This window comes from Balaenoptera borealis (genome assembly GCF_965194805.1).
Source record: "Balaenoptera borealis genome assembly, chromosome: 13".
NCBI classification, from domain to species: domain Eukaryota; kingdom Metazoa; phylum Chordata; class Mammalia; order Artiodactyla; family Balaenopteridae; genus Balaenoptera; species Balaenoptera borealis.
In genome coordinates, this window is record NC_138870.1 from 84,964,671 (window position 1) to 84,976,131 (window position 11,461).

Consider the following 11,461-nt stretch of genomic DNA (forward strand, 5'->3'; position numbering starts at 1 on the left):
ACAGGTGGATAGAAGTTTAATTTAGAGAAGAAGAAAGAGTGTGGTGGTGGTTTGCTTTGTTTGTTTCAGACTGAAAATAGGGGAACAGAGACTTGATTTGGGCCTGTTGTCTTTGAGGTAACTCAGAGGACAAATGTGTGGTGATGTCTGGAATCAGCAGACGGTCCCCAGTATGAAGCATCATTTCATTGTCTTCTACCTCCCAGGGTACTTCATGTCCCTGGAAATGGTATTTATATCATCTTTCTGTCTGCTATCGGCTGAATGTGTGTGTGTGTGTGTGTGCGTGTGTGTGTGTCTGTGTGTTGATGAGAAGGACCATCTTCATAATTTCCTTACTCTTTTTTATTGTGCTGGATTCACTTATTCTGAATGAAAGGAACAGAAAGTACTTTTGTCCTGCTGTATTTTCTGTGCAAATATCTCGTGGCTTTTTATAGAGACCTGAGAGCTTGGCAAACTTCTGAAAGGGAAGATTCTGCCTTATGCTTTACAAGTGGTGAGACTCTGCTTTTTGTTTCAGATATTCACTACAGCTTTCTAGTCACCTTTGGCAATAATAATATTTTATTTTTTAATTTTATTTTTATTTCATTTTTCTGTGAGAGACCATCACTTGTGTAATCAAAGGAGAGTCATTGATGGTTTTAGTATTTAGAAATGGCAGGGGGAACTACCCATGAACAACTGATAATAAACATTTCTCATCCCATGGGCATCATCGTACCTCCCGGGACCATTCAGTGTTCAAAGTACACCAGGAAAATGTTGGAAGGCTCACAGAACACCTGGGTAATATTAGCATTGTCATGTAGTCAAGAAACACCCCAATAAGATTGTAAATATTGTGCCAGAATGTGTGTACTAAAAACTTGGGTCCATGGAAATAAAAACAGATTCTTATCTGATAAATTCATGAACTTGGGCTGATTGACATGAAAATGACTTTTTCCCCCCTGCTGTTTCCATTTGCAGGTTTTGGCATGGAGGCAACCTTACTCCTTGTGGTTGGCTTTTCCCATACCAAAGGGGTGGCTATCTCCTTTCTGGTGCTTGCCGTAGGATTTAGTGGTTTTGCTATTTCAGGTAAAGTGTCCTTTGGGTTTCCAAATCTTTTCCATAGATCCAGCAAGACTTGGGAGGAAGGAAGGAAAAGATATTGTAGCATCTTCCTTTGGTAGCCAAGCCATTCCCAAGGATCAGGGCCACTGGCTAGAGACTTTCATCTAGTGGGGATGATTTTGTCAGATCACTGAGAACCAGGCTTAGGAGCCCAGTCAAGCTGGAATCGTTGATACTTTCTCCATCTTGGAAACAAACAACGTGCAGGCGCTGCCTCTGGGACGTGGGCAGCGCGTGTGTTGCTGGACGAAGTGACACCTTCATACTTCAGAACCAGGTCACCCTAACTAACGGAGGCTCTCATGACCTTTTCAATCCTCACCTCCTATTGGAGAGCTGCTAATATTAACTCAAAAGTCAAATGATGTAGTCATTTGACATATAGTCATAGAATCAGAAGTTTTTAAGGGTGGAACTCTCCTTTAGATTTTTGTCTACTCCGTGGCTTTCATTTTCCAAACAAGGAAATGCAGGTCCAGAGAGGTGATGTGACTTTCTAAACAGGCTAGAGCAGGAGGTAAAAATAATAATGGTGATGATGAGAGCTAACATTGATCAGGCACAAACTCTGGGCCGGGGACTGTTCAAAGCCCACTCTGTGTATTAACCTCTGTAATTCTCACAGCTACCCTAAGGGCTAGCAGTCTCCCATTTTACCAGAGCAGAAACCAGCCTACTGTGTGAGAGGTCACAGTGCTAGCATATCATGTCTTACAGACTTCAGAAGTTCCCTATGCAAAACTGGGTGAAAAAGTAAAACTCAGGTTTTTTTTCTAACTTTAAAAACATATTGTAGGACTAAAAAGTGTCATTTACAGAACACTTCACATATATTGCATCTATCTGACAAAATTATGAAGCAAGTGATATTACCATTATTTTACTGAGGAGTAAATTAAAACTCAGGAAAACTGGGGACTTTCCTATTGTCACACAATTGGTAGCAAAGGAAGAACTAAGGTGCAGTCCTGCCAGGCTTCGTGTCTGTGCTCTTTCCACAATTCTGGGCTGTCTTAAAGATCAAACAGGGTGGTAACATCCCAGAACAGAAAAACATGGAACCTCTGGTCCAAACTAACATAAAACAGGGGCTTGATCTTATCAAAATACAGTTGACCCTTGAACAATGCGGGGGTTAGGGGTGCTGACCCCCAACACAGTCGAAAATCTGCCTATACCCTGTAGTCTGCCCTCTGTATAAGATGTTCCTACGCATCTTGGGTTTTGCTGTATCCTCAATTTCTCATCTGAGGATTCAGTCAACCACAGATCCCGTAGTCCTGTAGTATATACTACTGAAAAACAAATCCGCCTGTAAGTGGACCCGTGCAGCTCAAACCTGCTTTGTTCAAGGGTCAACTGTAAATAGAGCTGATAAATAGTTAAATTAGGAAAAACTGTCTGCATTAAAAGTAGCTTGCAGCTAACAGCGGGTTTGGGGATACAGAGACCTGGGTTTAAGGGCCCTCTTTACTACTTACTATTTATAAAAGAAAAAAAATGCTAAGTTATTTACATCCTCAAGCCTCAGTTTCCTCATCTAGAGATTGGAGCAATGTAACGGCAACTTCATAGGGTTGTTGGGAGATTGCAATGAGCCGAGATCATTCATTTATTCACTCACACTTCCCAAGAGTCAGACACTGTTCTTGGCACTGGGGATATTGCAGGGAAAAAAAAAAAATTAAAGATTCTGTCCTCATAAAGTTTACAGTCTAGTGGAAATAAAGCATAAGAAGATCTTAGCCCAGTACCAGATGCATAAAACAATTAATAAATATTCACTATTGTGGTTCAATTATTATTTAATCTAGTCCAGTGCTTCTCAAAATTTAGTGTGCATACAAATCACCTTAGGATCTTGCAAAATGCAGATTCTGATTTAGTAGGTCCAGAGTGGTGCCTGAGATCCTGCATTTCTAAAAAGTTCCCCAGTGATGTTGATGCCGCTGATCAATAGTCCATACTTTGAGTAGCAAGGATAGAGCAGTAATGACTTGTTTCTAGTAGGATGTTAAGGAACACCTTTCTTTGATAGTCCTGTGATGCAAAGAATTTCGTATCCTGTCCCAAGAGATATTGAAATATTCAGGCTCATATTGTCCCCAGATTGCCAATTAAGCCACAATCAGAAGGAGAGAAATCCAATAGCCCAAATCACAGCAGCTGCCACTTTTTTTTTTTTTTTCCCAGCACTTACTCAATGCTGGCCACTTTTTAGATATAATCTCATTTAATCTCTGTAGCAGCCCGATGAGAAGGGTATTGCTATGTTCATTTTGTCAGTGACGACACTGATGCTTGGAAACGTGACTTAACTTACGCAGGTAAATTAAGTAATTAGGATTGGAATAAAGGTTTATCTGATCCAACAGTGAGACTATGGGAGGATTATGGTCATGGGGATGATGATTCCTTAGGATCTGCTATCTGCCAAGGAAGACTTGCTCAGCTTAGGAACTGATTATGGACAAGAGAGCTGAGACAGGTGAGATTAGAAAGCTACAAGGGATGGAAAGTGCTCAATATAAAATGTATAAATTTGTTGAAATCTTTTGGATGTGAATCTGTTATTTCAAGTGGCTTATATTAATATTTTCTCAGATGTACTTGGGTGTTAACAGCAAACCCAAAAATAGATAGCTAGTGGGAAGCAGCCGCATAGCACAGGGAGATCAGCTCGGTGCTTCGTGACCACCTAGAGGGGTGGGATAGGGAGGGTGGGAGGGAGGGAGATGCAAGAGGGAAGAGATATGGGAACATATGTATATGTATAACTGATTCACTTTGTTATAAAGCAGAAACTAACACACCATTGTAAAGCAATTATACTCCAATTAAGATGTTAAAAAAAAAAAAGAGCAAACCCAAATGTGTATTTTCTGTTAAAGAGCTCTGCTTTATAACTTTGTAATAAAGTTTCAATATAGAAAAAAAAAAAACAAAGGATGGGTGAGGCCTGCTTTAGAAAATGTCCTATGTAGAGAAGACTGACTCTCCCAAATTGTGTGCAACTTACTTTGTGTGCCTGCTTCAAAAAAATCTATCAGTGTCTCAGTTTCTCAACAATTTTCCCCCCAAACATCAGTATTGTGCAGCTAGAAACCTAAATGGCTTTTCTGACATTGTTTTTAGCTGAACACAAATGCCTAGGCTTTGTATCAGAATATAATACTCGCCAATCATACTAATTGCTTCTTATCTCTGGGTTCTTTTCTAATAAACTGTTTACCTCATTCAAATCAACAGTAAGATTAATTAATCTTGCAGCTGTTTTATATTCTGATTTTCTGCCACTTTGACCTGAAGGAGAAGATATGTTTATTCCAGAAAGGTTTTCTCAAAATTGTCTCTGAATGGAGGTAGGAAAAAAAAACAACCAGCCAATGTGCCAGATTAAGAAAAATATTTTTTTTAAATTCTGTTTTCAAGTTCTTTGCACAAAATAGAGAATTAAAAAGCAAGACCAAGGAAAATAAAAATATGAATAAACAAAACCTACAACCCCCTGCTGTAATTTCAGAGCTCAAATTGGTAATTAATTAAACAACTATTTATTGAATGCCTACTATGTGCCAGACACTTTGCCAGCTCAGGGAAGATTGTGGTAAACAAGGCAGATGGATAACTAACCGTAAAGAACCTATATGTTGGCTTTCACCTCTATGTACCTATGTAATTAACATATATGATTTAACTTAATTCTTACAACAATTCTATAAGACTGATTATCCCAGTTTATAGGTGAAGAAGCTGAGGTTCAGAAAGTTTAAATCCTTTGTCCAGGTTTGCATCTCAGTTAAGCTGCCAGGTCCGAGGTCTGTCTGACTCTAAAATGCACCCCTGGGCTATACTGGTGGAACTGGTTCCCAGCGCCTGAGGCCTCCTCTTTCAAAGCCTTATTCCTCCTCTGCCTTCACTCCTCCTTCATCCCACTCATTCTTGTCTCCTGATAAGCAGATTAATAGTGAGGTGTTGGTGATTTATTATTTTACCACTCCTAGCAGAGTTATCTATAGATAGAAGACCTCAAAGAGAGGGGCGTGCTTAGAAGCGGCGGCAACAGCAGAAGTAGTACTGGTATTGGTAATCATGATAGTAACCAGAGCCTAGCTGTTTGCCAAGAGCTCTTGCATACATATTTCCCCTGAGTCTCATCTCACAGCATCCTTATGAGTTAAGTAGTAACATTACCCCCAAATTAGAGATGAGGAAACAAAGTCCTAAAAAATGACTTGTTTAAGAGGTAGGAATAAGATTTGAATCCACATTTACAGACTCCAAATCAAGTATGTATGTAAAAGTGTTTTGAAAATTGCAGAGGATTCTGCCAATGTTTGTGTAAATCTTTCTTATCAAAAAAGAGCCCTTTCCATTATGCCATGTGGCTACTAAGGCAGACCTACATATGGTGGACTTTTGGGAGTGAGTTGAGAGCTAGGAGGGAGGATATTATGAGGCAGGGTTTGCTTCTAAGCACACTCTACGTGATCATGTGATTGTTTACTCTGAATAAATGTGATCCAGGCTTCGGGCTTTTCAGTATTGCCCCAAACACCACTGTTTTGGGCTTCTAAGCCTAGAAGGTACAGGTGCCATAATTCCCCCCATGGAGAACCCATGGTAGTCATTGATAATCAATCATAGCATGTTTTTCTGCTATGTGCAGACACAGCCTGACAATTCTCAACCCAGCCCTTCCAGTAAAGGTATCCATTAGTTACATGTAGAGGAAATAGATTGATGAGAGTTGGGGAAAGTTAGTATTTTCCAAAATGTATTTGGAATTCTGTTCTTGAGTCTGATTTTGAGGTGTTTGGCTTCACTGTAGGTTTTAATGTCAACCACTTGGACATTGCCCCCCGCTATGCCAGCATTCTCATGGGGATCTCAAACGGAGTGGGAACCCTCTCTGGAATGGTCTGTCCCCTCATTGTGGGCGCGATGACCAAGCACAAGGTAATGTTTTCCTTTGGGGCTGTGGGTTACGGTATCAGGGGACTGAAGCACTGCACAGACTCTCAAGGCCCTACCCCAGTCTGTGTAAATGTGTATGTCCTTCACTTGGCTGAGTCACTTGAACTTCTTTTCTTTTTTTTAAATTTCTTCTTCTTCTTTTAAAAAATTATTGTTTATTGATGGCAACAGGGCTGACTGATGTTTGCGTCTATGTTTCTTAAATTGAGAAATAAAAGGGGTGTGTGTGTGTGTGTGTGTGTGTGTGTGTGTGTGTGTGGAGGGGAGGTGTTAATACCATTAGACTGTTTAGAGATACAAAGAAGAAACTGAGGTAATCAACTCAGGATAAATAAATTACCTGATTGCTTTATAATCATAAGTAATTAAACTTTACAGCCCATTTCCATTTAGCATGTTCCAGCATGAAAATATTAGTGCAGTTATACTTCCTTATTATGAAGAAAATAAGACATTAACGACCCTTCCTAAGGACCTAAGCGGGTGTGGCACTAGGTCGTTACTGAATATTTGTGTATTTAGCCTAGGGTGGGTGGTACAGGAAGATCCCAGATCCATCCAGAGTTCAGCCACAGGCCACATGTTTTCTTAATCTCTGTCTTTGAAAGGGTTTTAGTTGCTGCTTTCTGCAAATAAACATTTTTTGATACCATGGAGTTTTTACCCAACTATTTTTTGTTGTTGGATTGCCTATTGCAAATATGACTTCAGAAATTCTCCCAGCTTCTTGGAGAGGAAAGTGTGGGATAACTTTTCTTATCTTTTGATAGAAAAGTAGGGTGGTCTTTGGGGATTTTATAGGCAGAGGATCCACGCTTTGTCTGTTCATGAGATGAAAGGATTGGTAATATGATCATTAAATCTCGGATACTGTCTGCCCCTAACTTTAAACACAAATTCCCATTATTTTTTTTCCCCATTATTTTTGATATATTATATTTTCATAGAAAATATGATTATAAATAAGCTATTGACAGTCAATACTGAGCATTTTCATGGCTCAAATTGTCATGTATCCAAAGCAAGCAAGAGGGAGACCTCTGATATTTACAATGGTGGGTTCCTAAAGCAAGTTTAATTTAACCTATTATGTGAGCGGAAACCTCATTTGTATATATAGAAGAGCTGTGAAGTGGTGCAGCAAGGAATTTACAGGATGTTTATTTTGCAAATATTTTTCTAAATTAAAAAAATGCATATTCATTGTAGTCTTAACTTTCATTTTTTAAACACTCAAATTCCATTTGGGTCCTGGGCATGCTCCTGCCACATGTCTTCCTGAGAAGCACAGCATTTGCCTTTGGGGTGACCAAGTGCTTTTGTCCCAGTGGAGGCCTCCAGAAGATACTGTTAATCTCTGTTTTTGGTTAAAATATTAATTGGTACCGTGTTTCCTTGTTTAGAGCCGTGAGGAATGGCAGAATGTGTTCCTCATAGCCGCCCTGGTGCACTACAGTGGCGTGATCTTCTATGGGGTCTTTGCTTCTGGGGAGAAACAGGAGTGGGCTGACCCTGAGAACCTTTCTGAGGAGAAGTGCAGAATCATTGACAGAGATGAATTAGCTGAGGAGATAGAACTCAACCATGAGAGTTTCACAAGTCCCAGAAAGAAGACGTCATATGGAACCACCACCCAGAATTGTGAAGTCCAGAGGAAGGAATGGAGAGGACAGAGAGGGGTGACTCTTGATGAGGAAGAGCTGACGTCCTACCAGAATGAAGAGGGAAACTTCTCAGATACATCCTAATGTCTGAGGGGGCACTTCTGGCTCCTCCTCACTTTAGAACCAGAAAGTATCCATACCTATTGCTTTCTATTGCCAGAGGGTCAACTCTAGGGACACTGGATGTGGGGGAACGGGGAGAGGAGGTTTACTTAGCAATAGGGAAAAGATAGATATTATCTTGCAATGACAACCTGCTCTAAGTTGATAAAATGGGTGGCTATAATTTTTTTGATTGGCAGTTGACTCTTCTCTCTAAGAACTAAACTTATTCAGGAAAGAGTGACTAGAAAAATAAGAAAGACAACACCATGTTTTTCAAAGAAAAATGGAAGGAAATGGGGATATTTGGCCTGGAGGGGAGAAAACAATAGCTGCTACTACATTTCTGAGAGCCGCCATGCAGAGGAGGGTTTCCTATTCCTAATAAAGGCCACGGCTTACAAAGGCCCTGTATTGTGCCAGGTACTTTATAACATTCTTATTTAATCTCCACACCCCTATGACATATATTTTTTATCCCCATTTTACAACTAAGGAAACGAAAGCAACAGGAGATCGACTTGCCCAAGGTCATCCTGCCAGGGACAGTGCTGAGATTGGTGGGGTCCAAAATAGGTGGCAGTTTTGGAGAAGAAGGTTTCACTTCAGATTAGAGAAGACATTTTTAATAATGAAAACTGAAAATGGAGTGGGTTGTCGTGTGGATAATTCCCTATTTTGGCAGGCATGGGGGATGGAAAACATTTGGGTTGACGTGGCAGAGAACATTCAAACATTGTGTGAGAGACTGGATTCAAAGACCTTTAGGGTCCTAGGTGGTCTGAAGAGCCAAATGATTCTGTGAATCCATAGTTTTTCTAAATAATAAGGGTCACAGACTATATGAGAAATTCAAATAGGTTAAACAAAGAAAAATAAAAAGCTAAGCAACACAGCAAATTTCCAGGAATCTGATGGTCAGAATGGCTGAGAAGAACTAAATTTCAACCCTTCATAATATCAAGAATGTGGTTAAATGATGTTCCAAATTACTTGTAAATCTTTAAGACGTTTAGTAATTTATGAAGTTGGTTCATGCATTTTATTAGGTAAAATTCTCTTAGAAGAGTCCTCTGTTTTAAAAAATGTATGTCTTTAGCCATTTCTGCTGGTGATATTAGGAAATTTGATCAAATTATACAAAATTATGATTGAAGTATTCCTAATGACTCTACTTGGAATGATATTCAGTGAAACCACAATAATACAGCATTAGTTAAACAGTGAAATACTAGAATGTAAACTTCTGGGACAACTAGACCCATAGTGTTGAAAAATTAATCTTTGCATAAGGCAATAACATGGATACTCTCTAAATATATTTTAAAATTTAATGATATTTAAAAACTTAATGTTGGCATGTAAAAGGTTGTTTGAAAATAAAATTATTTCCCTGTTCATTGTTTTTGAAAATTTTATTTCTACTTTCAGAAGAAAAATATAATATTGCAGGAAAAATTACAGATTTACTTGTAGTTTGTTATTGTAAAGTGGTTTTTTTTTCTCCTAATTTCTCTCATATATATATATTTCTGGTCCCTAATTGTATCAGCAGAATTGTAGTGTATTTTATAAAAAGAATAATTTTGAAAAAAAGCCTGATTTTCCATTAAATAGTATTATTTATGTCATCAGTATATCATTTATGTTATATATCTTTAAATCTCTTTAATGAGTGAATCCATGTAAGTTCCTTTGAACAGTTCCTGTCATGTAGAAAATGCTCAATAAACATTAGTTATCATCATCATTATTATCTTTTAACCTTTTTGGAAACTTTGCAGTTGAAAACAAAGCATGCTATGTCATTTTCACCCATTAGTCACAGGATTTATTGTGAAAGTCGTGCTGTTTTCTAAGTTAAAAAAAAAAAAATTGAGAAATTTATGGTAGTCAGTGTTTTATTTTTTCTTCTGTTAATGAAGTCAAATAACTATTTTAAAAACTCATGGTAATCCTTAAGGTAATGTTGTAGATTGTGACACAAAGTTGTATTTACTCCATATTTGACGTCAGGGTCATATGTAGAAATTCCACATTTCGATAAATCAAAGCACTTTTGACAGGGTGCCTGTCACTTGCCCTTATAGTATTAAAAAAATGGGGTCCATGGTGTTAAAAACTAGAAAACACATTATTTTGTTGTGATGGGTTTCGTGAAGGTTGCAATGAACAGATAATTACATTTGAACATCAGGCAGATGTACTTTGCAAGTTATTGTACATTTGGCTGCAAATATCCATTCGTAGATCAGCTCTTAGAGGCAAACCATGGACTCTAGCAAGAAGGGAAGGAAGCCTGAGGATGTGGGATTCTTGAGACAAGAAAGTTTCATCCTTTTTAAAGAATAAAAACAAGGAACAAGAACATGTTTTGGAACATGAACATAACAAGAATAATATAATTATTCAAGAAATAATGACACATTTGTTATCCCTGCCTGGGTGTTGAATTCAACAGGTAAAAATTGGAATCTACTATTTCTATTTCACACTGACTCCTTCTGAGCCCAACAAACTTCGCCTTCCTTCCCTGTTTCTTATCTCAGTTAATCACATCACCCTTTTGCTGGAGCTAGAAATCTTGGAGTCACCTCTGACTTTTAAAAAAGTAGCCCTTTCTCTCTTCCCTGCCAAGTCCATTTAATTTTATTTTCAGTCTGGGGCTCAATGTCTTACACCAGTTTTGGAAATTTTTCAGCCATTCTCTCTTATTATACTGCTTTTCTCCCTTCTCTCTCTATGCTTTTCCTGAGAGTCCAGTTAAATGGATGCTGGACTGTGGGTAGGACTCTGACCACCTCCTCTGTATTTTCCAGCCTTTTGCCTCTGTCTTTGTTATTCTGGAGATCTTCTGACTCATTTTTTAAGTAAGTTCTTTATTTCTCTCTTTAGCAAGGTTTAGTCTCGTAAAAATCCACCCATTGTGTTCTTAATTTCAGTTATTGTATTTTCAGTTCTAGGACTTTTAGTGGTTCTTTTTCAATTCTGCTATGTCTTTAAAAAAAATATTTCCAGTTCTCTGTTGAGATTTTCAATCCTGTATTTTATTTCCTGGAACACAAGAAGATAATTATTATTTTTTTTTTTTTTTAATTTTATTTATTTATTTATTTATGGCTGCGTTGGGTCTTCGTTTCTGTGCGAGGGCTTTCTCCAGTTGCGGCGAGCGGGGGCCACTCTTCATCGCTGTGCGCGGGCCTCTCACTGTCGCGGCCTCTCTCGTTGCGGAGCACAGGCTCCAGACGCGCAGGCTCAGTAGTTGTGGCTCACGGGCCTAGTCGCTCCGTGGCATGTGGGATCTTCCCAGACCAGGGCTCGAACCCGTGTCCCCTGCATCGGCAGGCAGATTCTCAACCACTGCGCCACCAGGGAAACCCAGATAATTATTTTAAAGTCTGATCAGTGCCAATATCTGGAGACCATGTAATTCTTTATCTATTTCCTACTGGTTTTGCTGATTCTTATTCACATTATCTCAGTCTGTGCCTGGCTTTCTTTGATTGTATCCAAAATCGTATTTGAAGATTTGTTTGTAGAAATGATTTTAGGCTTAAAAAATGTGGGGGTTTTTCTCTCCAGAAATGATTTTTGTT

General features: G+C 38.7%; 1 protein-coding gene across 1 annotated transcript in view; it reads left to right on the forward strand.

The window, feature by feature from the left end:
• Positions 1–10,937, forward strand: part of SLC17A8 (solute carrier family 17 member 8) — a 58,646-nt gene extending 47,709 nt beyond the window's left edge. The window contains exons 10-12 of the mRNA XM_082350277.1: positions 976–1,086; positions 5,954–6,081; positions 7,503–10,937. Of these exons, the coding sequence (XP_082206403.1) occupies positions 976–1,086; positions 5,954–6,081; positions 7,503–7,847 (584 nt within the window). The 3' untranslated portion in view covers positions 7,848–10,937. The remainder of the gene's footprint in view (positions 1–975; positions 1,087–5,953; positions 6,082–7,502) is intronic.
• Positions 10,938–11,461: the final 524 nt, after the last annotated feature.